The 26427-nt window shown below is 41.1% G+C and overlaps 1 protein-coding gene across 1 annotated transcript; it reads right to left on the minus strand.

Moving 5' to 3' along the window:
- Positions 1 to 6229: 6229 nt before the first annotated feature.
- Positions 6230 to 25825, minus strand: LOC139733398 (activating molecule in BECN1-regulated autophagy protein 1A-like). The gene is made up of 14 exons (XM_071644227.1): positions 25691 to 25825; positions 25062 to 25304; positions 24044 to 24216; positions 23215 to 23313; positions 22265 to 22392; positions 21209 to 21946; positions 20595 to 20931; positions 19704 to 19801; positions 18481 to 18591; positions 16703 to 16885; positions 14516 to 14610; positions 13799 to 13995; positions 11464 to 13132; positions 6230 to 6346 (listed from the first exon to the last, which is right to left on the minus strand). The coding sequence occupies exons 1-14, from the start codon at positions 25823 to 25825 to the stop codon at positions 6230 to 6232; spliced, it is 4323 nt and encodes a 1440-aa protein (XP_071500328.1).
- Between the last annotated feature and the right edge of the window lie 602 nt (positions 25826 to 26427).

Consider the following 26427-nt stretch of genomic DNA (forward strand, 5'->3'; position numbering starts at 1 on the left):
TGTAGAGGGTGGGGAGGTGGTTTAGATATGAGAAGGACGTTTTTTTTTGGGGGGGGGGGGGGTTAAAGTTTAAAGTTATGAGTAGTTGAGGGTTGGGTATGGTGGAAAGGTGGGAATGAAGGTGGTTTGTGTTGTTGTTGTTGTTGTCATTGTTCTTTTAATATAATAGAAATTTCATTTCCTGTTTGTCTAGTGTTTGGCTAAATTGCTTACAATTGCATATGAATTTTTCTTGTTTGTTTTGTAGTTAAAAAGGAATGATCGGATAATTCATTCTATTTTCTTCCTTCTGTTTGATTTCTGCCTTAAAATGAATTGAATGATTATTCTTGTTTTATGGATTATGGATTATGTCTCATAACTGTAGGAATATTTACATGAATTATGACAGATGTTATGTAGAATGTGTGTATTTTTTTTTGAATTGTTATATTCTCAAAGGAAATGGAATTAATGAAAAGATCACTGAAAACAAAAAAAAAGTGTGTGTTCAAATGCATTGGTAACATTAAGAAAATGTATCAATAAATGTTTAAATTCAAACATATTACAATAAACAGCATTTATTATTATCAGTATCATATACATGACTTTGCCAATACAAAAAAGTGGCAAATGATTGAGGTCGATAATGTGAGAGTCGGATACCTCCTAATTGGCGAGACAATTTCCATTTCTTTATGCAACACCCCCCCCCCCCTCCGCCATCACCCCCGAAAAAAAAAGAACAAATACAAATAAGCGTGTGTGTATAATTTCCTCAAATTGAAAACAGCTTCACTTCCTCCCCCCCCCCTTTTTTTTTTGGTCTTTGTAGAATTTTATCAAGTTGAAATACGACAAAACATTCCCTCTGACTTCTGAACAGACACATACTTTGTGATATCCTTGTTTAGGGAGATACGTTGTCTGACACAACAATATGCCTATTGCAGCTGACGCACCGTGAAATTTTTAATGAGCCAAGAGAAATGTGCAGTCACGTTAACTTATCCCATGGGTCTGGCAAGTAGGTCTAAAATTAGGACACTCATTAGATAGACTGAATGGACACACATAATATGTGTGTGTGTGTGTGTGTGTGTGTGTGTGTGTGTGTGTGTGCGCTGTCAAACTCGTCTGTATGACTGCTCAGCAGGGGGAGCAGAAAGTTCACAGACAAATTGTACACATTTTGATTATATATATATATATATATATATATATATATATATATATATGTATATATAGAAAAGGAGGAACAGTAAGAGGAATAATTATGTCGAAGCTACGCACCGATTTCTCCTTCTTTTCTCATATCTCACATGTGCAAAATTATTCAGGAGAAGCCAAAAAGGTGTTGTAGCGGTGACTTCTTTCGCAAAACATTATCCCAATTCACCGCTACGCGAATCTCATTGCAGATCCAGCTGAGGCACGCGGCTGGTTGTTATTCATAACTCTCTGCCCCAAAAAGGAACAGGCGCATAAAGAGTTGAAAGGTTGGTCCGTCGGGTATTCGAGCTTGGGTCTGCCTGAACAGCTAAGTATGACGTCTCCGTGACCGAGCGGTTAAGGCGTTGGCGTTCCATGCCAAAGACCCGGGTTCGATTCCCAGCGGAGACCAATTTTTCAACTCTTGCGTTTTTCCGAAAAGGAGGAACAGTAAGAGGAATAATGATGTCAAAGCTATGCACCGATATCTCCTTCCTTTCTCATACAATATCTCACATATGATATGATATGATATATATATATATATATATATATATGGGTCAGAATTTTGAACGATGTACAATTGAGCCAAAACAAGGCAAAATTTAAAAAGTAGGAAATTCTCCAAATTATTCATCTTACCTGAAAGAGTATATCTCAAGCTTTAATATGAACCCAATTATACTAGGATTTTCCCAGAGGAACAAGTTTTTATTCACCGCTGAAGTTTACCATGTCCAGAGCAGCGAACGTCCGTGAGGAATAGTACAGCACATACACTTGAATACCATTTAACATAGTTTGCAAAGATCTGATTCAGTTCAAAATCCTAACAAAATATCTTAAGGGACATGTGTACGTGCTTGCAGAATATTAAGCTTGTACTCTTAACCTGTACGTAATGGTAGACAACTGATGATTTAACTAAATTCGTCGTTTCTGTTGAAATATTGCTCTTCCGCTAAACACTTTCTCCACTTTACGCGCATTTTACAGAAACTCAATATGTTGACCTCTTATTTCACTATCCCATACTTCAATCCCCACTCCCAAATGATAACATACCTTTTTAAGATGTATCTGATCTAGACAGTCTCTATAACCCAACGAACATAGCATAGTTTTCATCACGGAGGTTCGCATGTAGCTCACGGACGTTCGGAACAAACAAGATGCAGCTCTCTTGAGTTGGAAACGCATTCTACTCACAACAAACAGCAATTTCATGTCGAGAACAAACTCCTCTGCAAAATCCTGAACAGATATTACCAATTCTCAATTACATAAGCTTGTTTATCTTCTCATACTGAGGAATCAATGAAAACGATTTTTCCATCTCTCGTAAATGAACGTACAAACGTACGTGTAATCTCAGTGACGTAGTCCATCCTTGAGAACGAATATATTTATCAAAATTTCGTTATCATGAAATAAAGATTCAGGTCCTAAATTTGTTATCTAAAGTCTACAATGCAAAATTTGCTTATAACGAACATGGTCACAGCTAAAATTATGACAAAGAATTAACATAGAAAGACAACAGAAATGTGCTCCGTTATAGAAATACGAAGTTTAGCTGGGGAGGGCAAACGAATACGTTGGGAAGAAATCCCTCTGCGTTTGCTCCTTGTGTTACACACAGTCACCGAGGAGAATTTGTATCATCATATTAGTCAGAAATGATAATAGGTTCGATACTGCGAAGTTTCGTCATAACAAAACACAATAAGTCCATATTACTTGGATGGATGTTGGTGACTTCGATATTATACAATATGGTTTGTTATAACAAACATTTTGTAGCGCGTCATTTCGGAGGCTCGTTATTCATACAGTTTGTCAATACGAAAATTGATAGAGTTCGTATAATCATGAAGCTTTTTTATTCTGTAAATGATAGGAATCTCCAAAGATTAATCGAAAGGTTTATTAATTGGAAGATGAAAAATCATGTTCGCTTATCCAAATGTGGAGAAACAAGTTAACTAAAATCCTCCAAATTTCAAAACCTCATAATAACCGTTTTCACCTAAACGAATATCAGGCCCTTTCCACTTTAGAAGAACGGACCTAAAATAATGATCCTTAATATTTATTTTTCGGACTGACAAACTTTCGGAATAAGAAAATTTTTAATAACAAACCTCCTTAATTAACTACAAACTTTTTTTTCATTTTCGGAATAACAAACCTGTGGACATCTGAGTAACGAATCTTAGGAAGAGCGAACGTATCAAAATGCAACCTTAAACCTATTCTAAATCATTACTTTTTTAAACATTTGTTTTCAAAGTAAGCACAAAAGCACAAACAAATTGACGATCTCTCTGTCTCTTGAATGTAAAATGAACAAAAATCTTGAAAAGAATTACAAATGAACATTGATTTTCATTGATGAGTATAAAACAACACCATGTGATGATAAGCGGAGGATTTGTTTGTTTTCATCAGACAATAATTGTATACTGCATTATTTTTGTTCGCTTGTGACGGCATTTCGATGAATAAAAAACATAAACAAACAAACAAAAACTTCTCCAGAGGAATTTGGTACAACGGGAGTGCACTGGCAATTCTTTTCTTTGTGTGTTGGAGCTCGATCCCTTCTCTGTTTCTCAGTCATTTTTATTCAACTGCTTCCACGTCCTTTTGAAACTTTTCCATTTCATATTCAACACATACCCATTACAGACTTCTTCCGTCATTATCCTGCATGTGATTACGTAGCACTTTTCGGATTTGTTTTGGTTTGTTTTGTTTTGTTTCTGTTTTCTGTTTTCTGTTTGGTCGCAGCATGTCCAGGCTATTGAGGGAATGAGAGAAAAATCGTCATGAAGAGAAAAATAAGAATGAATTAAGGCATTTAATATCATGACAATTACAGCGAACGTCCGTTATGGAGGCCAAAACTGGATGTGTTCTGTTTGAGACGGCAGCTACCATACTCAAAAGATAAACACTTGGCGCACCTGTCACTAAAAAGTGGCACTGATCCTCTTTCTCCTACTATGTAATCCATTGACTTATTCTACCAACGAACATCCGTGACCAAAACGTTTTTCTTTTGTTATTACAAGTAAATTGAGTGCTCAACATTATTCACTTTTGGGTATGAGCGGCTCGGTGATTTGGTAATATTTTCAACTAACATTAACTTTATGTGCAGTGATATATTTGTAATTATCAGCAATTTCCTTTCTCGGACAGAACGTCCGTGAGCGAAACTCTCAGAACCTGTAACCGTACAAATTGTCTCTTGATCCTCATTAGAAAGAAATTTAAATGCACAGAAATACAGATTACGCAAAATTCCATTTTCCTATAACTTTGTTTTCAGTGTTTAGCTGTTTTTGTATAATTAGAGGGAAAACAAGCGTAAAATTGTGAGTAAATTTTCAACGGTTTCTTCATCATGATCACATAACGCCTTAAAAATTCTGAAACAACTGCCCTAAACTCATTGCTTACTTTGTAAAACTTTATTTGTGGCTATTGGAGCTAAAAGTTTTAAAGAATACAGAACACTTTCGGGACAAGTTATCCCTATCGAAGGGATTGCATACGTCACGGACGTTCGCTGGAATTGTCACGGACGTTCGTTCTACTGATAGGGTCATGTTCCCGGACGGATAACTAATCGGCAGAGAGTACCTAGCCTTCCTAACTCTTTCAAAAAATTGAAAAGGTATTGTCAATGCAAATTATAAGAAATTTGACAGCCTTACAACATATGTATTGCTCAGAGGGGGATCAGGGGTTGAATTTTCAGAGAAAATATTAATTATTTGCTTGGTTTTCGGTGAATTGCATGGTCCAAAAACTGCGGACAAGCCTCAGTCCGCTCCAAAAATAACATCCAGCTCCTCGGCTAGAGAGCCAAAGGTAAAATGCACCTTCGTCATCAAAGCAAGATGGTGTCCCACTCGAAAACGTTTTAATCATCACGGACGTTCTTTTTTTCTCGGAGGTTCGTCTAAAAATATAATTTCGGTTCCTATTTGACAAAGGATGGACAGAAACTCAAAACAAACATATTATCGTGTGGCTAGATCTTAGTTGATTACGACTCAGAACAATATCACCAATAGCGTTTAATGGGATACGATCTTTATTAGAAAATAGCGGAAGCACGTCCGTGACGAAAACTGAGTATAATTTTGCATAAAAGAATATTACGTCCCATGTACAGCCAGCAGACGTACAATTTTTGCAGGATATGTTCAGTAGGTGGAACACCAAATTTTCGTATACATTACAGTTGGGACAACAAAGTAGAATTTGCAGCAGCGATAGAAATAAAAGCACCACGGACGTTCGTCTGTTTAGGACTTTGATATTTCAATTGTTCTCTGTGATTTTATACGTGCTCATAAAGTTCTTATAATTTTGTGGTTCATTCCCATGATATGTCAGATTCAGAACATGGTCAGATATTAGACGCCACGTACGCTTAAAAATGCACATCATTAGTTTGAAAAACAAAAATTATTGTGAAAATAGCGTTTTTACCGTATTTTTACGCTTTAAGTCCTTGTCAAATGAAAAATATCAGGCAAAAGTCAACCAAACCATATATTTCCTGAAAGGAAATTTACCAATCTTTGAGATGACATGAAAAAATCTGGTTTCTTAGATCATCCTGGCGTGTTCTAAGGGAAAGAATGTCATAAGGTGCGAAAATTGGCAATTGTACATCGTTCAAAATTCTCACCCATATATATATATATATATATATATATATATATATATATATATATATATATAGATATGTATATATATACATATATATATACATATACATATAAACTGGACAGCAAAAGAAAGTACCCGTGCACTTCTGTCAAAGCCACACACAAAAATTTACCCCCTAGAAATAAACAGTTTTTGTACATAGGGTTGCTACAATGCCCCTTACTAATCACATGCACATAGGCAAGTGAATGTCTTCATAAGAAAGAAGAACTTGACACGCACAGCATCTTGGTCACTGAATCAAGTCACACACAAAAGCACTTTCCACTACAGATGGGTGAGATCACGGGAACAGCCTCCCGTCAATCGGCAAACATTGATCCAAGCTCTGCAGGAGGAATGGACAGAACTTCCCCAGGACCACGCCAGACAGCTCGTCCAGGGCATGCGTCAGAGATGCCTGGAATGTGTCCAGGCACGAGGAGGACATACACATTATTGAAAATTGATGTTTGTGACTGCTTTTTTCGTCCTGTGACACTGAATTTGCGTAAAACTTGTAAGGCTCATTCTGTTACATTTTGTGACTTTTGATTCAGTGACCAAGATGCTGTGCATGTCATTTCTTTTTTCTTTGTAACAAGATAATCACTTGCTACTGGGTATGTGATTATTAATGGATATTGCAGCATACCTGTGTACAAAAATTGTTTATTTCTAGGGGGTGAATTTGTGTGTGCGGCCTTTGACAGAAGTGGGTACTTTCTTTTGCTGTCCAGTGTATATATATATATATATATATAATATATATATACAGTCAAACCTGCCTTAGTGGCCACCTGTCTATAGCGGCCACTAGAAAATCCCCCCCCCCCCCCCCCCCCCCCGAGAGAAAAGCCCTGTTAAAGACCCTGTGTATAGCGGCCACCTGTCTAACGCAGCCAGCGGCCACAAATTTTGTTTCCCACGGTACATTTTAACCTGTCTATAGCGGCCAAAAACCAAATGGAGCCGTAGCCGAGCCGATAATTCAGCGTGTTTTTCTGCTTTTTAGCCGTGCAGGCAACATTCAGTGATTGCCACCGCTGCATTCATCCCTCATTCAGTCATAATAATGCACTATTGTTAAGCTTTCTGCACGACAATACACATACTACTGTGCAACAATTTCATATACACCGCCATGGCTAAATGCATGGAACAAACTGTGTGTGATTACGTACACACATACATGTACATGCAAGGATACAACGATGATACATGTACATGTAATCGGGTGCACGTCATGAGACTGACACCCACGAATCATACAACCCACGAGTCATACAGCTCACAAGTCATACAGCCCATGAGCTATATAGCTCACGAGTCATACAGCCCATTAGTTCGACACTAAACTAACAAGGCCCACGAGACCGACACATTAAGCCCCGTGTTGTATCTGTCAAACTCGTGGGCTGTTTTTAATCTAGTGTCGAACTCATGGGCTTTATTTGCCTAGTGTCGAACTCATGGGCTGTATGACTCGTGAGCTGTATGACTCATGGACCTGTTTTCAATGTCGAACTCGTGAGCTGCATAACTCGTGGGTGTCGGTCTAGTGGGATGATCCCCATGTAGGCAATGCACACAAAGTTGGATTATCTGTCTATAGCGGCCACCTGTCTATAACGGCCACTTTTTCCGTCTCCCTTGGGTGGCCGCTATAGACAGGTTTGACTGTATATATATATAATCAGGTAAGATGTGTAAAAACTTCTGTTGTGTATTGTATGCACATGTCACTGGTTCTGAATCCATGCTACATGTATATTCACATCAGCAAAGCTTTGATGACATCACACAAATTTCCAAATGTCTATGAAACATAAGGGTCTGTCATAATATTGTCTTTTATTCACAGATGTGCATCGCTTATACATTCTTTCCATCTGAGGTGGACATAACCAAGAGTTGACAATGTGATCACAGTAATCAGTGATATGTACATGAATTGTAATAGTTATACAAGGTTGTCGATTGTTCATGTGAACACGAGGGGGAAAAAATCTTATTCATTTTGATGTGTAATAGCAAGTTGAACAGCAACATCGGTCATCTTTATATAAACGTGCTACATTAGATAAATTTTGCTTCATGTTGAATAAGAAAGAGAACTGCAATGCTCCTGTCTTACACTCAATGGACAAAATGATGTATGTTTAGCACACATACAAAGTAATTTGTGTACAACCTGTCAATAACTCCTTCGCTTGACATGCCACATTCTTGACATTCAAAAAACAAAAAACAAAAACGAGATAGAATATCCCCAAAAATCAAATTTGTTAGAGGAAAATTAGATTTTCAGAAAATCTTGAAACTACCACTAATCTGTTGGACCTGGGCCAGTAAAATGTCAGAAGAAATGTTTAACTGGTAAGAATGGGCAAGTACAATGTTGCCGTTTCATTGGCACTGATGAGAAAATTGTAAAGCATCCACATATGTCCCACCCATTTAGTTCAACCTTTAAGCAGAGGTTGCAACAATTTAGTACAATGCACTACATGTACACCTCCTATGTGATGAAGTGGTTTTATGCAGTACATTTTTGTATTCTGTGGTTTACGCTGGCTTCATTTTTTTAAAATTGAAAATATGAAAAGTCCTACTTTCAAGAGGCCATATCCTTTCATCGTATTTCACTCTGTTTGTCACACATAAAATTGTATTGACTGCCATCCCTCCATATGCTTCATGATACGCTGTATTTCAGTTGCTGACACATTTTTTGGAAGTGTAGAGGGCAATACTAATATTACTGAGTTATACAAAAAAAGAAACAAGTACCAAAGACCAAAATGCATATGTGTTGTCAGCTAAACGATTCAGTATGTACTGTTTGAACTACTAAAACAATTTGGTCTCCCCCCCCTTGGGAAGGGCGCGAAAACTACATAGGTATGGCAATGTCTATCCATATAAATGTACATTTTACATACTATCCTCAAGGAATACTATCCCCTGTCCAAAGCAGTTTGCTATCTTGATAGTCAAAGGCACAGGGACAAAAATCACCACTAGACATACATATTTCGATATTGGAGATACAGTGTATGTGACCCACTGCACAACTTACTGTTGTGATTATGCCCTTGCCACGGACAGATGTGACCAACGAAATGGACAACATTCTCTGGCGATTCCCTACATAATCATCCCCCGGTATCTGTCGGTCTCCAAACCTATGTGTAGGGATCAACCACTGGTTTCAACAAGGGGGAACTGAGGCATCAATATGAACACCAGCAGATGGCACAATATCAGATCCTGGGTTATATACATGAGTAGATATAATCTCACTTTATCAAGCAATCAGAATAAGGAAGTTATGACATTTGAAGTTTTACTAATTCTGCAAAACAGTTCTTGTACAGTGGAAATGAATGCAAATGAGTGAGCTAACCATGTCATAACCTCACAATTTTCCACTGATCATGTACAATGTACAGTTGTACCAAAAGGATGACAAAACTTCAATGTTTCTGTCACTGCAGTCTGACACATGATGTTATTCCTGGTTAAATAACTTCAGAATAGTAATTAGTTAGATATACCAGGTTTGAGCCTCGGGCATAACTGTGTTTGTATGAAAAATTTGAAATTTCAAAATTGTTTGTACAAACTATATGGGAAGTTGTGAGAGAATAACATGCTCACTTTGCCATTTGCATATAATTGACAGTTCAAGAACTGTTTTCTGAAAAATTAGCAAAACTTCAAAATGTCATAGCTTCCTTATTTTTCACCCAATTTTGATCAAAATTGTTACTGTTGAACTCGTAACATTTTACTCTTTCTTATCAGACTAACTTATATTTGGACTGGATTTCCCCTTTAAGTGTGGCCCTGACCTGGGATATACTGTAGTGGTATTCATTCTTATCATTACCTTTGTGTTACAGCATAATTTTTGGATTTCTCAGTCACTGACAATGCTTTTTCTCAATTGCGCTAGGGCTATGTGTCCACATATAAAACCAAAAATCAAAATAATGTACTCCCAATGTGTGCAGCTTTGTCTCTGTCCGAACTGGGGCAATGAATCCTTTAAAAATCAGTGCTATCAACAACTGGGGAAGTGCAAAAGAATAAAAGCAAAAATTCAGTCTAAAACATATCATGCCTGCGAATGTTGCAAAAGAATTTCCAGTTTGGGTATTAAAAACAAAGCAACGGAAGACAAAACCATAAACTTCCTCATCAGAGGCAAACATGAGCTATGAAAACACTATGGGTGTGTTTATAAGATTTTTCTTCTTGCCAGAAAGTGTTTTAAAGCACTGTTTCTGGCTCGAAAAAAAATCTTATAAACGCCAACCGTGATTTGAAACAGTGTTTTGAAACACTGTTTCAAATCGCACAAAATAGTGCGTTTCAAAACAGTGTTTCTGTAGAAACAGTGTTTCAAAAATCTTATAAACGCAACCGCGATCTCAAACACTGTTTAAGTGACGTCACAATGCCTTGTGCGCACCCTGTTTGACCTTTTGCCGAGGAAAAACTGTGCAGAGTAAGTTGCGCAATGGCCCAGTCCGAGCGAGAGCCCCAACATGCTCGGAGAAAAAATCTTATAAACGCTCTCCTGACGAAACTGTGATTTGAAACAGCGTTTCAAAACAGTGTTTCAAAACAGTGATTCTAGGCACACAAAATCTTATAAACGCGGCCTATGTCCAATGAAATTACCCAGATCTGTGACATGAAAAAATTAATTATTTCTTCCTATCATGAGCTGCTGCACAAAAGCAACAGCAAAAACAACGACGATATTGATCTTCACTGTAATCTCCCCGGAGCAACTGTGGGTTTAGATGTACAGGATATTTCTTTTATATTTATTGTGTCCGCGGATGAAGCAAGGATAACCCAGGTATTCAAAGAAAACCACAGATTAACAGCATGAGCAGTTTTGTTTCTGACAACAAACAGGAAATTATATTCATTGCATCACAAGAGCTTTTGGTAAAGCTTGCCAAAAGCTCTCCTGATGGTGATAACAATCTACATATCACTGGTGGAGTGACAAGACCTTGTATCTCCAATCCTGAAAGGAAAACCCCTTTTTTGGATTAATTGTGAAACGATCAATTGAGTGGTGATATCCTGTTCAAATCCTAGCTGTCTTGCCCCCCCCCCCCCCCTCCCAAATAAAGCCATCATGGCATGTCGTTCGGAAAGGCTATCCCATAATTTATTATAGTGCTTTGCCTGCCTTCTTTTTTCGCTCTCCTGAACATCTGACATTTTGGACAAACGATGTTTCGTCGCCCCAACAGCGATGTGGCTTTCTGAAGTTAACTAGTGTTCTCTTGCACGTAAAGAGTGAAAGTAGGAGTAGTATGAGATGCTTAGCAATATTTTAGAACAGTTTTTACTTGTTTTTGACTAATCCTGGGGGGGGGGGGGGGGGGGGTAAACTGCCAGCTTTTTTTACATACATACTTGTACCAGCATGTGAATCATCCAAAATGTCCATATCCAGACATAGAGGTCTGTGGGACTTCTCTCTCATCAGTGTCACGAGGGGCTTACGACGTTAATGTCACTGGGCACGCTTTCCGCAGGTTTGGGAGTCTGTGAGGTGTGACTGCTGCCACCTGGTTCCTCTGACGCATCCATCTCACTGGTCATAGATTGTGATCCTACTGTTTCAGAGGTCCTCGAGAGCTGCGCACTGGCTTCTGAGGAGTTACTAGTACCTTGGAGTCCCACTGCCCCTTCGAGCATAAACCAGGATGCCGGTGTTCCGGAGTTCATCACTGGCAAATCAGTCTCTGTAATGTCACTGCCATCACTTGGTCCTGCTGAAGCATCTCTCTCGCTGCTCATTGACCCCGTTTCTAGGGTTTCAGACATTCCTGGTGGCCATGTTCTAATTGGTATGGAGGGGGCTAGACGTGGACCCAGTCTTTCCTCTTCCTCCTCATCCTCATCATCATCCTGCCCCTGGAGGGCACAGCCTGTCCCTGTGCCAGGCTCTACCTCTTGGTACACTCCACCCAAATCTGATCCACTACTGGCCTGTGTGCGAGGATGATTTGGCCCACCATGCAAAAGCCCCTCTCCCAAGGGCAACAAGACTCTCGGGGACTGGAGATGGAATCTGCGATGACCGTAATGAACATCCAGCGGCGCATCTTGGGGCAACTGAGAGGGCGGTGCTGACGAAGTGCTTTGTGCAGGGTTTTGTGGAGTCGTGCCACTACAGGCATCCCCGCCAGGGCCAACACAATGAAACGCCATTGGAAATCTGCTGGTGGAAGGAGCAGTGTCACTATCTCCTCCAGCAGTATGTGAAGGTCCAGTATAGTGTCCAGTATCTATGGCACGGGGTAATCCTGTGACAGCCCTGGGCATTGATGGACTGGTCTGCGAACCTAAACTTTGCTGTGAACCTTGATCAGGAAATGACATGTTGGATCTGTGACCGATGGTGACAGAAGAATGGGGATCACTTGCGGTACTCGCTGAGCTCCTGACTCTGTGGACGGGCCTGCTATATGCATTCCTTGAACTTGACTGGCCACCTCTCTCATCTTCTTCCATGCTAAAGCAGTGATCCAGTGACAGCTTCCTCTGTGCACTGGAGACGCGAAATTGCTCAGTCTGCGCACCAGAACTCGTGCTGGTCCCTTGTTCGCTTGTTTCATCCCTGGCACATGAAGAAGCACCCTCCGGCTGCATTGCAGAGTCCCCACTTGCAGGGACACCACCTGGCCCGCGGGAGGTCCCGGCTGTACAGCCAGTTGAAGTCTGGGCAACATTTCTGAGAGCATCATCCCTGCCAGATGAGGTCCTTCGACCTCCATTATCCCTGCCATCTGGCCTGCCCGCATTTGCCATGAGACCACCACTCCGAAGAGCCTCGCTGATGTCACTACGGCGCTCGCCTATTCTCTCTCTCCCAGCCACGTGCCCTGCATTCCCAAAGTCTGTCTGGGTTCCTGTGTTCTGGACGACATTGTTCCCCGTCTGGGTGGCTTGGGCCCGCCTCTCTGGAACAGCACCGGACCTCGGTGGATCTCCCGTCGTCCCAGTGCTCTGCGAGTTTGACAGGCGCACAGGCACCATGCCCAACTCACTGTAGCTACGACGACGCTCTACCATGTCAAGAGGACGAGAGGTCGGCTCCTGCTCTGCTGCTCTGACATTCAACGGGGGTTTTCTTTCATTCGCAGCTGGTTCGTCTTCATTGTCCAACCTGTGTTTGATGTAAAGCATAAATCCAAGCATGAATCAGCTAAAAGATGTGCACAAGAGATTCTAGCTATATTCTTGCTAGGTCATGTATTTCTTTCGTCCCTAGCTCCTTGGCAAGGTACTTTATTCTCATTGCCTCAACCTTCAGAGAGGACTGGAAGCTGAACTGGAATCATTCTGTTGTTGTTATTTTTTTTTTAATTAGTCATCTAAACATGGGAATTGCTTATTCTTGAGCAATTCAAACTTTGTGCAAACTTCATTGTTCTTCAGAGTTTTGGACTATCTTATCAAACAGCCAAGATGTCATTTCCTCAATTTGAAGAAAAGTCTACAATTTGTTTATTTTCTTGGTCACGTGACACAACTCTTTCTCTATTTCCTTGAAATATCTGACAAATTATACTTTCTTTATTTTCAGGATACAGTATCAGAACATGTTTCAAACATTCTTCAGAGGAAAAGCAAAACATGCAAAAGACATTTCATGTAAAACACACAAAAAATTGGATATATTTTAGCAGGGCTTTAATGCCATTGGTTCCACAATATCTCGCTCATAAGCATTTAAGTGCATACTTCTTGACTGTGGAAAAAAAACCACACATAACAAAACAAAATAAACATCCCAACATACAATATTGAATGGGCTCCTCCCAAAACTCACTGTGGTGTGCAGAGGCAGAGGTCTCCCCGGTTAGTGCCGTAGACCAGCCCTGCCCCCGGCCGCGGGATCCAGCTGGCGATGTTGACGCTGACAACAAGCCTCTGCTGGTGGTCCAGGGGATGGATGATGCGGTTGATGAAGGTCATTGAGTCCTCGCCCGCCTCTGGCTTCTGGAGCTGGTACACCTCAGCCATCAACTGTCAAGGAGTGACGTGACAACTTAACATCATTTTGAATTAGTGAAGATGAATGGACTGCTGGATGGATAGAGAGATAGATAGGTAGACGGGCATCCGACAGCTCTTATATCAAACCACTGCTCTTAAAATATATTTATCTTTCAATCTGCACTTCTGTCCACAAATCTCCATTTGTCTATACGTGTACATGTACCTACCTCTCAATTTATCCCTTAAAAATTTATTGCCTATCTTTCTACCTGTCTATCAGTCAAACTGTCTAATGGCACCTATCCATTTTCATTTACCTATCTATTCATCTATTATCTAATCTATCTACCTAGGTATCAATCTAGGAAATTACTTAGTTTCTCACAACTATCTATATATCCATCTATTCATCTATCTACGTACTTATCTCTCTATGTATTCATCTACCTTTCAATTAATCTATGTACATATGAAAATATATATCACTATAGCTATCTATCTATCTACCTACCTTCATATCAATCGATATATATCTACTCCAGCTTACCCCATGGAACATCTGCCAATGAAGGCGACGTGCGGCCAAACCAACCAGGATGTAGTTACCAGTGGGAGACAGGTTGACAGTGACAGCATTAGGACCTGGAAATCAAGTCAGTGTGACCGAGGCAAGAATGAGGAAAGAAGGTTTGCAAAGGATACAATTACAGACAGAGTGAATAATTCCTAGTTTGGTGTATATGTGCTGGTGTCAATTATAGCACCAGCTCATTAACCCATTCTATGTGTGAACCTGGTGGCCCATGTATTCCTAGTTTGGTGTATGTGCTGGTGTCAATTATAGCACCAGCTCATTAACCCATTCTATGTGTGAACCTGGTGGCCTGTGTATTAACTGTACAGGGATTTCAGAATTCAGTATGGAACGGGTTAACAATTGCTGTGCTTTACTTTCCTATTGCCACACATGCTGAAGAGCATTCTTTGCTGACTGGTACAGATGTCTGGAGGCTAACTATAAATAAATAGAGATTAACTAATCCCAGGCCTCGAATTAACCGACGGCCACCGACGGCCATGGCCGTCGGTGCCCCTCTCGTTGGCCGCAATGCCCTTTTTTCCTTGATCAAAGTTACGGCCAAAAACAATGTGCCCTTTTTCTTGTGGCAGTGGTGCCCTTTTAGAATGAAAGTTATTATTTATGACGTATATAGTATGCCCTTTCTCAAAGTCTACTCAAATATCATACCTTCAGTTCACTCGCGTCCCAATATATCTGATTCAAACTCAAAGTATCTTTCCGAGATACGAGACGACGTGTACGTACATGTGTCTACACCCAACCGGCTTTTACCGTCGCGACTGCCTAGCCTCCGCAGCGCAGCGGCCATAGAGTTACTAGCTAGGCAGCGGCGGGCCGGAGCAAGTGGTCGCAAGCCATGCTAAAAAATGCCAGGCCTGTCGGATGGCTGCGAACATTGCCATCTCTCTCGCTCTGCATTCATGCCTGGCTCCGCCCGACGCGACCTGCGCGCGCCAACGCCGCATGCTCAAAGCAAGAGCGGCGTGTGCGTTGAGAACGTACTGTATTGCAGAACCTACATCGTATTGCGCATGGCCTACTGCCTAACGTCGTCTGCTGCGGAGAGATCTTATGCGTGCGTGCGCTGCTGGAGTGTAGCAGCACGGTCGATAGCATACAGCTCTATGGGGCATTCACATCACGTATAAACACCCAACATGCCCTTTTCAATGTGGCCTTGGTGCCCCTCTGACTGACCTAAGTGCCCTGGCCTCTTGGAAAAAGTGCCCTTTTCTAAATGGCCTTGCCCCTCCAAAATCCTATTTCGAGGCCTGTAATCCCCCTGATCCCTATTGTGTCTCTATGGCCTTCCTGCTGGACAGCGGCGCACTGATACACCTTACTGGACTTACTCTAGATACAACTTTGTCAATTTTTGGATGGGTTACTGAATACTAATGGAGGAGCTTGGCAGGTCAAGGTGCACAGGCACAAATGAAGGATTATGGCATTACCTCACAAATCTTCACTAAAATATTCTTTTTCTTTATACATGACATGATATATCAAAAACAAACACACGATCACATCCCTTGCAGCAAATCATTTCATAGTTGTAATAACACAGTAATTCCAACTTTCAAGGGGGTGTGGGGTGAGAACTGTTGATTTATTGACAGAAAAAAAATCTTATATAATATCTTGTGAACAATGATGGTAACAAATTTGAATCCCGATGGAATCCCATTTTCTTTGCTCATTTTTCCACTAATAAATTTGATAATTGACAGAAAAAATAACTGAAAATGTAAATGATGGGACTGATAAACACAAAGTCCTGGTATACCTTCAGACCATTTCAAGTGAACCATAAATCACATTGTTTGAAAACAGTGTGAAGAAATTCTCTCCCTGGTGACTTGCAATGGACCAAAAAAATGACTAAAAAAATGACCAACCAATGCACCCTACGCATACCCAATCTACAGTAATTTTCGCACATTTCGCGCTCCTTCTGGTTAGCGCAAATTCTAGAACCTGCGAAAATATCTTCACAGTTTTCTCTGCACATTTTGAATGGATGGACAGTTTGGGGCAGCACAAATGCAAGAACCCGCGAATGTCTTTGAGCCGCTCGGCACGAATAATTTAATCACGCAAAAATATTGACATTTACAATATGCAAATTAATAACTATGATGTTTTACTCACCAAAGCTTTTTGTGAAGAGAACGTCGCCGAGATTGTGTTTCTCCAGCGAACAGACCGCCAGGATACCGTGGTCTGGGAACCCCATGTGACTTGGGATGAACGCAGCCAGCCGGCGATCCTGCGAAATGTCCACGCTGGCGTCGTTGTGGATCTTGCATTCAGCGACAATCACGTTGCTCTGGGCTAGAATATGGCAGTCAATCAAAAGTATAGCATAATGTAGAATCTCTGAACTTTTCCAGATCATGACTCATTTATCTTCTGAAGTCACCTGCTGTTGAGACGCACACAGCAGGTCTCCAAACATGCACAAAACCCATTGGCCCGAATTCATGAAGGTGGTACAAATGAAACCATGGTTTAAACCATGGACAAAAACCATGGAGCGGCAAGTGTCACATGGAATATTTCGTTACGAAATCAGTCATTTCGTCTATGAAATGATTATTTTGTAACGAAATTACAACATTATGTAACTAGATGAACATTTCGTCCAGGAAATGATAATTTTGTTAACGAAACGGTCATTTTGTCAACGGAATGACCAATTTCGTAATGAAATATTCCATGCCACACTTGGCGCTCCATGGTTTTTGTCCATGGTTTAAACCATGGTTTCATTTGTACCACCTTTGTGAATTCGGGCCATTGAGGACAAGCTGATTTTGCTATAACACCTTTACACGTGTTCCCCATAGATACCTGTGCAAGTATGCTCAGGACTAGTCTTAAATGGGTTAAAGGGGATGGCTAGTAACTGATCAGTGGGAATCAGTGGGAATGCTGGGGGATGATTGTTCCAATCCTTGTGGGATTCATTTAAGAGTACGTTATATATCTATTGTTGTGTGAAAATTATTTGCTTCAGAATGGTCTCATATTCAAGTAATGTGCAGTTGAATGTTTCCAGGTTAGCATGCCTGTACAGTGACGGGGCGATCGTTAATGGGCCGTTAACGATCGCCCCGTCACTGTACAAGCATGCTAACCTGGGCCCTGTTTCATAAAGCTGTTCGTAAAGTTATGAACGACTTAAGAACGGCTGGTGATCAGCTCTGATGTGCTATACTTATCAGAATTTCAATAATTAAGCACAAGAACTGATAACCAGTCGTTCGTAAGTCATTCCTAACTTTACGAACAGCTTTATGAAACAGGGCTGGAAGCATTAAACTGCACATTACTTGAATATGACACCATTCTGAAGCAAATAATTTTCACACAACAATAGATATATAATGTACTCTTAAATGAATCCCACAAGGATTGGGACAATCATCCCCCAGCATTCCCACTGATTCCCACTGATCAGTTACTAGCCATCCCCTTTAAGGTCTTGAGTTGTTCCATATAGTTATCGCGGAGATAACTTTCTGTGAAATGTAATGTACCTGTATCTCAGTAGGGAGTCTATAGTTCCAAAATTGGGAAGGTTTTTGAATTCTTTGGTCAGAATTTGAATTTTTGAAGGGGAGAATCAGCGAAGGACTGCCCAGCTCTGACATCTGCAAATTTCAGATGTGCTGGTGTATCAGTTTGACTGATCTTGACTCCATCTCTCTCTCTCTCTCTCTCTCTCTATCTATCTTTCCATCTATCTATCTTTCTATCTATCACTCCTGTTTAATAGACCAATGACAAATTGCATTTATAAAGGGAGAGTGTGAACAGGGATCTTGGCCATTTCACACAAGTTTTTGTTCACACAGGCACTCCTGCTGAGAGCAGTCATATGTTGTGAATGTGAATGGGGCCAAATTCTTAGCTCAAGCACTCACCATCCGAGATGTCCGGTAGAACGTAATCAGAGATGTCCCACCACTGCAGCCGGTGTGTTCTGTTGCTGATGTTATTAGCCAGTGCCATCTGTCCGCTTCCCGCCAGGGCATCTGATTTTTTATATTCCAGGAAATCACATGGTAACAATTTGGAGTCAACAAATCTCATTTTGGAACGAAATTTAGAGGATTTAAAGGCTAATCACTAGACTACTGTATGCTAAATCTTTCAACTAACAGATAAGGTAATTCACTTAACTTCTGTACATGGAACATCCCATTTCTGTACACAAGGGGTTAAAATAATGACTCACTTAATTTCATCAAGGGCTGCCTATACTGTAAAACATGATATATTCGCGGCACGAAATTTTTGCGAATTGGAGCCAACGGCCTTTTTTGTGGCATGAAATTTTTGCGAATTGCTACTGGCATTCAATGCATGTAGTATAGACAAGATATTTTGCGTGCATTTTAATTTCGCGAATCTTGGCGCTCGCGAAATTCGCGAAATTAAAATGCACGCGAACATTCCTCGTTTTAAAGTATTCACAAATCAAAATCTGTGAGGTCTCATGGAGCTAACCAGGGAGATATGTGTGTGTTTCAATCATCTCAATAGATCATTATTACTATTCTATCATCAGATCTGGGAGGCCTTTATCAATGGTAAAAGCTGAAACTTTCATGTTCTTAATACTATTGGCTCAGTGAGGCAACATTCCCTTACCGTGTTTTTAATTTTGTGGATGGTAACAATTGTGAGAGAACTTCAAACAACTCACCACTGCCACAGCAGTAGTTTAGGGCTTTTACAGCACATGAATTCACAAGTAACTAGTCCACATTACAAAGGCAAATTCACTCATACTACAGAACTAGCAACCTTGATGAAAACTACAACAAAAAATCACAGTAATTCCCCCGCATAAAGATCAAAGTATCATAATCTCAAATGACTGCGTTTCAAACTTCAAACTGTACTCTCAGCCTCTTGCTAGCTTTGATTAGCGTGTTCACAATGTAAATACCGAACGTATATGAAATTGAGTCAAATTTCATAGGGATGACTCAATACCAAAAAAACAAAACAAAACAAAACAATTCTTCAGACATTAGAGATTTTGCTTCAAAACTGTTGTACATGTACACGCAACACCCAATGTCCTTACACATGCAGGTACATATATGAGCAGATACAAGTACTGAGATTAGAGACTTACGGGCAATGGCCCTGTTGATCGCATAGTGCACGTAGGGAGAGGGGGGCTGTGTGTTGTCAAACAAGCTGGTGCTGTAGTGGCTGTGTAAGACGCGCCGTCTGCCCAGAAGAGAGTCAAAGAAATGAGTATCAGGTCAGACATGACATTGATAAAACAGATATAGAATGCTTTTCTGGGGCATTGTTGATACTACCTATTGCTGTGAAGGATCTCAACACCACGCTATGACCAGAGTAGTTTGCTCCTATGGACATAGCGTGGAGTTGAGATCTTGACGAATAGTGTATTTTCAAAAATGTGGCTCGTTGTAATAAAAACATATCAATAGAAATACTACATTCCACATTCAAAATTAAAAAAAAAGAAAATGAAAGAAACTCTATAACCTTTGACCTTATGCAGTCACTAAAATATTGGTATATATATATATATATATTTTTTTTTTTTTTTTTTGCGGAAATTCAATGTTTCCCTAGACGGGTGACCTCTGCTTTCTTTTTATGATATACTGTAAAACATGATATTTATTGGGGCCATGAAATTTTTGCAAATCGGAATCAACGGCCTTTTTCACAGCATGTAATTTTTGTTTCGAGTGCCTCTGCCATTCAATGCATATAGAGTAGAAAAGAACTTTCATGTGCATTTTGATATCACAAATCTTGGCTCTTGCCCAATTCTCAAATTTTAAAATGCACATAAACACTCTTTGTTTTACAGCAGCGTGTACTGGTCCTGAAAGTAATTCCAATTCAAACAAGAATTCCACGAAACACACAGTATTAGGTCTGTATTCAGTGTATGAGGGTACATTACAAGTTGTAGGTAAATGCCCATGCATACATTTGCAACACATGCATACGCTGCAAATGCGTGTGTGAACATAGGTACCTCAGTGCTGTTCTGTGGAAGCCAAATCTTGATGGTCGCCTCCTCCTCAGTCCCTCCCCACTCTGACCGTCTTCCTCCCCCTGTCTTGATAATGGTTGATCCCCACTGCTGCTGCTGCTGCTGCTGGAGCCGTACCTGTGCCCAGGAATGTTCAATTGCGCCTGGCGGGAGTGCCTTGACAGCTGAGGGACTCGACGGCGCCGGGGCCCCTCTGGTAATGCAGGCCCAATGCTGTCCTCCCCTTCTCTGGATAATGGGTGGTCCATGGAGAGACCCTGGGTGAACCTGCGGTTGGAATTGCCCATGGTGCTCGAGAACAAACGTCTGGATAGCTGGGCTAGAGGGAGGGAAACCATGAAAACAAGTCTCTTATACTGTTTTGAAATAATTACCAGTTGTGACTGAAAGTGGATCAGATCAACCATCCAACCAATGAATCAATCAATAAAATCAATACCATAATAATGTATAATGATACAAATGCACACTTCAAAGAAAACATAAATAGATTAGTAACTAATAAAATAAATGAGTAAAACTAAATGAAAGAATTAGATAAGATGTTAGGAAACACATCAATCAACCACTCAATAATCATGTGATAATCAACTGACCTTGATACCTAGCCATACTCCTGCCTCTGGCTGACTGGGCGTGGCTGCGTGCTGTGACAAGATGAGTCCCACTTGGCTCTACCCCTTGAGAGCTCTGAGACTGTCTGGCAGAGACTGGGCCATCGGAGGTGCTGTACATCCTAGCACGGCTGCGCGAAGCGCCGCCGGTCCTGTGCACCATCACCGACACCCGCACATCCCCCTCCACCTCCACCATCGCCTGATCCTCTCTTCCGGACGAACCTGAGTCCTCCCCTCGCGCGGGATCAGAGTCATCGGAAGGGATGTTGATTTCTTGGGGAGTCTCGTTCTGTGGGCTCGTGGACTCTGCCACGACGGGCGGGGGCCTGCTAAGGGCGAACTCGTTGCCGACATTCTGCGACATCTGCGAGACGCTATTGGTGGGCTGGCTCCACACCAAGTTGGCAAGGTTTGAGAGCGACTCCACCGAGTGGCGCCGGTGCTCCCGCGACCCGCCTCGAGTCCTGCTCCGTCCAGGGTGAGCACCCTCTTGGGAGGACATGCTGTAACGTGTGGAATACCTGAGTCCCGGCGGGGCAAAGTCTGCCGGGTAGCTGGGCGTGCTGCTGGGACCTGGATTGGCGGTGGAGGAGACAATGTCAAACCCCCTCTGATGACGACTCCTCAAGGCATTCAGAGTGACGGATGCAGCATACTCCCTCGCTTGTTCCAAGGTATCCATGGATTCAGGAGAAATCGGCCTCGGGGAGGGGTCTTCTCTGAGGACCAGAGAGAATAGGAAGAATGAATATCATATAAGAAGATTAAAAAAAAGCATAATAGGAATAAACTGCTATGATACCTATGACAACAGATATTGTATAAGGCCAAGAATTGCATAACGGAATAGACTGTTATACCTTCAACTTCCGTTCACTTGTAGATAAAGAAGATGAGAGACCAACATTATTCCAGTAACTGTGATGACTACCAGCACATGACACCATGATAGTGAAGATGAAGATGTTGACAAGGTTGAGAAGATGGAGGAGGAGATGGAGGTGGAAGATGAGGAGGGACATACTTACTCCTGGCGGCTAGGCTGTGCTTGGATGACATCCCGCGGTATGGCGGGTTCAGGGATCGAGGGAACCGGGTAGGTGTCTGGTTCCAGGGGCTCCGGGTCGCTTTCCTCCGAGCCCTGATTGGAGGAGTCCTGGGTACTAATGGGGTTCAAAGGTCAACATCAGCATCACTGACAATTCTACGCATGATTCACAATAAAGCAATTATGCTTTTCAAAATCAGGACTGTTCTCACAAGATTTGATAATCCTTACAACTATATGCACAAGTTAGAGCCTTGTTGAGTTAATGTTTGAAGACACTGACAGTGGAATATTTCACCCTGGATAACTCTTCAGGATCCATCCCCACAATCATTTAATTTTGAAAGTTACATTAAGATTCATACTACATAGAACATTGTTAATGTTTGCATAGGAAACAAATTTTGTAAATTTCAGTAAATTCATTAATTAATATAGTAAATTTTGAATGTTACAAGAACTTTTACACTACATTGAACATTGTCAACGTTTGCACATCAATCAAAACTTGTAATGCATACAGTGTAACAAACACTGCATACTCTACTAATGACAATGCCTTGAAAATAGCAAGACAGAAGAAGCATTAGATGACCAACCCTGTACTTTTTCTTCGAAAGACTTACTTTGACTAATAATCACCACACGCATAGATTTCATTTTCACAAAGTTTGTTAATACCATCATCAGCCTAATACACAGATTGCGATAAATATTCCTCACTTTATAGAAGCCCAAGGCTCCTTCAAGAGAAAATTTGGCACTTTTACATGTTCTGTCTTAAAATCAACTTTTGCTTCCAAACTTATCAATCCTCTAAAACCATCAAAATTGCATTTTCAGAAGTAACTGAAATTTGCCTCCATTTCTTTGTACGTGTGTTTCACGAATATCACTGTTTTTTGTTTGTTTGTTTGTTTGTTTTTTAAGGACTTACTTCTCATCGCTGTTGCTTGTGTCCTGCTGATCATACTCTGGGATCAAATTAGCGATGCCAGTAAGCAGATAGTGACCCTGTGAATCAAACCTCACCAATCTGTTTCAATCAAATAAAAAAAAAGGAACAACAATTGTCAGAATTTCAATGCAGCTGCAGAGAGAAAACATCTCCCCCCCCCCCAAAAAAAAAAAAAAAAAAATTGAATTCATGAAATGCAGAATACTAATACACAGTGATGTCCCAGAATATTTTCTTTCTCTCTCTCTCTCTCCACTCACCATACTCATAGGGAATATGATACACAGAATCGAGTAGACCAAATAAATATCCAAAGTGGTATTAAGGATGTATCACCTAGCTGTGGCTCTTAACAGTACACCCTTAATTTTGAAGCATTTCAGTGCACAGACTCTAGTTTGTATACATTGCCCATTGTTATGTCATACACGTCTTGAGTAAGCTTTGCGTTGGCCAGAAACAACTATTTTTATTTGCAATAAAGGTATGCCTTAAATTCAAGCATGTTTTGTAAAATAGTCTACTGCACTTCAAATACATCACGCTTGTGTATTGTAAATAGTAGATATGTTTTGTGTCAGTCCCCTGTGTTGATACTTCATGGATTCATATCAATATGGATGTTTTTATAGTGATTTCAGCTCTCTCTTATTTTCTTTCTCGAGTTTGATTTCCAAGTAAGGGTTTGAATCACACGGAAGGCATGAATATCACCAACAGCTCGTAAGAATGAAATGACATGAAAATGAAAAACAAAATAACAACAGGCAAGGTACAACGCGAGGATTAATGCACATTTTTCTTGTACCTCACAGTTTCTTTGTCACTGCTGGTCTGTACGCTGGTGAATGGACTCGGCTCATTCCAGTCCCACAGGAAAATCTGATTGTTGGTGGCGACGGCGAGCAGGCGATCCCGAGGGTGAAAGGAGAGGGAGGTGATGGTGGTGCGGCCGGGGGAGCACCAAACCTCGCTGCTACCCTGGATGACGTAAGAAATCAGCATGATTAAGCCGTTGAGGACGGTTTGATTTTGCTACAACACACATTTCCCACAGATGCTTGCCCGAGTATACTCGGGACTCGCCCTCAACGGATTAAGAGAGCTTCTCCTTCTCTTTAACATTATGATAAGCATTCAGATCATCTCAACCCCCTTCTTCTTTTCCAAGTGAAATATCTGCCTCTTGTTTTGAAAAGAATTGTCATGCTTTCTTGCAAAATGTGCACCTTGCTAGATGGATTCAACCCTCCCACACTGTAGAGATATTTGGAATAATGTTAACATATGAATTTTGCACAACATGGACAAATTCATGACAAAGAAAGATACAGTTGTATCACTGTTACTGTAATTCTTGTAGTGCACTACATGTGGGGGTCTAATTAAAAACACTAATTTATCATGTTACTATGACAATCCTTGGTGTTACAACTTTCTGAATCTACATCTATACATACATTGATTAGAATAAAACATCACATTTTTCTCTTACAATATTGATATCTAGAGTGACTAGAAAGGAAATATTTCACTCAAATAAAAAATCCATAGATTTGGAGGAATTGGACATCTCCATTCATGTGACTATTGTTTGTCTGTTGATCTTTTTTTCCCTCCATCATTCTACACTAGGGGCCTTTTTGTCACTCAAAAAAACTGTATTCTTTTTTATCTTTCTTTTTGCACTCCATTGCATCTTTTGCCTTCAATAACAGAAGTCAAGCACCACCTGCTGTCAATTACTATCCCTAGCTCTCCTTTAAAAGACCATGCTCTCTACCCACTACAGACAGTGGGCATACCAAGATACCGGTAGACTCTACCTGTAAATCCCAGACACGAACTTCCCCTCCCAGGCAGCCGGAAGCCAAGACTTCTGTGGAGGAGGGGTGGAAGGCAATGGTCCAGGGGGTGCGCGGATGGCCCGCCAGGGTCTGGATGCAGTCCCCGGAGCGCACCTCCCAGACATAGATCTGGTGGTTGCCGTGGGTGGAGGCCATGAGGGCGCTGTCATGGCTGAAGCTGATGAGGAACGTGGAGCGCACATTGCCGGATAGACTCAGGGGCTACACGAGATGGAGACACAATTCACAATATGCAGACATTATGAGGAGGGATTCTGGGGAATTCTGCAAAACTTTTAGCTGCTGCTATGTTAATGATATAGTAAATCGATAGTTAAATGCACACTGTCTGTTGATGTTGTGATTCACTAAATTGCTTTCGACCAAAGATCGGATGCTCAGTTTCAGTCAAATTCATCATGGTTTTTGCACGCGTGTCGTTAAAATATTTCTGTTATTAGAATAAGTGTTAAGTTCTCCTTTGTAAGGGTGGGGTTGATCGTTGAGCGTTGAACCATGATTGATGGGCCCTGATGCTTAACAAGCGCGACTAACACAAATATTAGCACTATGGGACTACGGCAAAGCAAACTCTGTTATATACTCACGGTGATTTTCGACGAATACTTCGCGCTGATAAAATCTGCATAATTGCCAAGGATACCCCGGGCACTAGATGATCTTCCGGTCCCGATCTCTCTTCTTCGTATACCTTTGAACACATTGTTGGTACCCTTTTTCATTTCAGATGCTACGATAAGTAACTCCGCTCCGCTACTACGTTTTACACCTGTAGTACGTCGTCGTCGTAGCGTGCGCGTCTCTGTACATTATCTCAACGGTTTTCTCTCGTCGATCCATTCGCATGCCCTTGTAACCACAGAACTGTACACGCCTAGCTGCGTGATCTGAGAGTGCAGCCCCACCTGCTCCTATGATCCACCTGCTGAGTGGCGCCCCAGAACCACCAGCGAGGTGAGCGTCTCACCTCCCTGGAACCACTAAACTAAACCAACTACCAGCATTTCGAATGGTGTTTGTTTGTTTGTCTGTCTTTTTATAACTACGAAAACAATTTGAAGCGCCCACTGCTGCCAAACACTGTGCCGAGGCATTTCGTGCCCAGTTTGATTGATTAAAAGGCATAATAAGTCTGAATTGTTCCCTAGCTTTAAAAACAGGACGCTGGAAAAGTTGGCGCCTTATTCTTCGTCTAGAGGGATCGTTAGTTTTGGTCGAAACCTGAATTCAGGCTTCTAACATTTTTTTTTGATAAGATAGTGAGAGACATTTTAAGAAATATGAAAGAGAATGTAATTCCATGAGGAATTCAATGTTTATTTGA

The sequence above is a fragment of the Diadema antillarum genome, unplaced genomic scaffold (assembly GCF_040938485.1).
Source record: "Diadema antillarum isolate AM-2024a unplaced genomic scaffold, OU_Dant_1.0 seq00000474_RagTag, whole genome shotgun sequence".
Classification (NCBI taxonomy): domain Eukaryota; kingdom Metazoa; phylum Echinodermata; class Echinoidea; order Diadematoida; family Diadematidae; genus Diadema; species Diadema antillarum.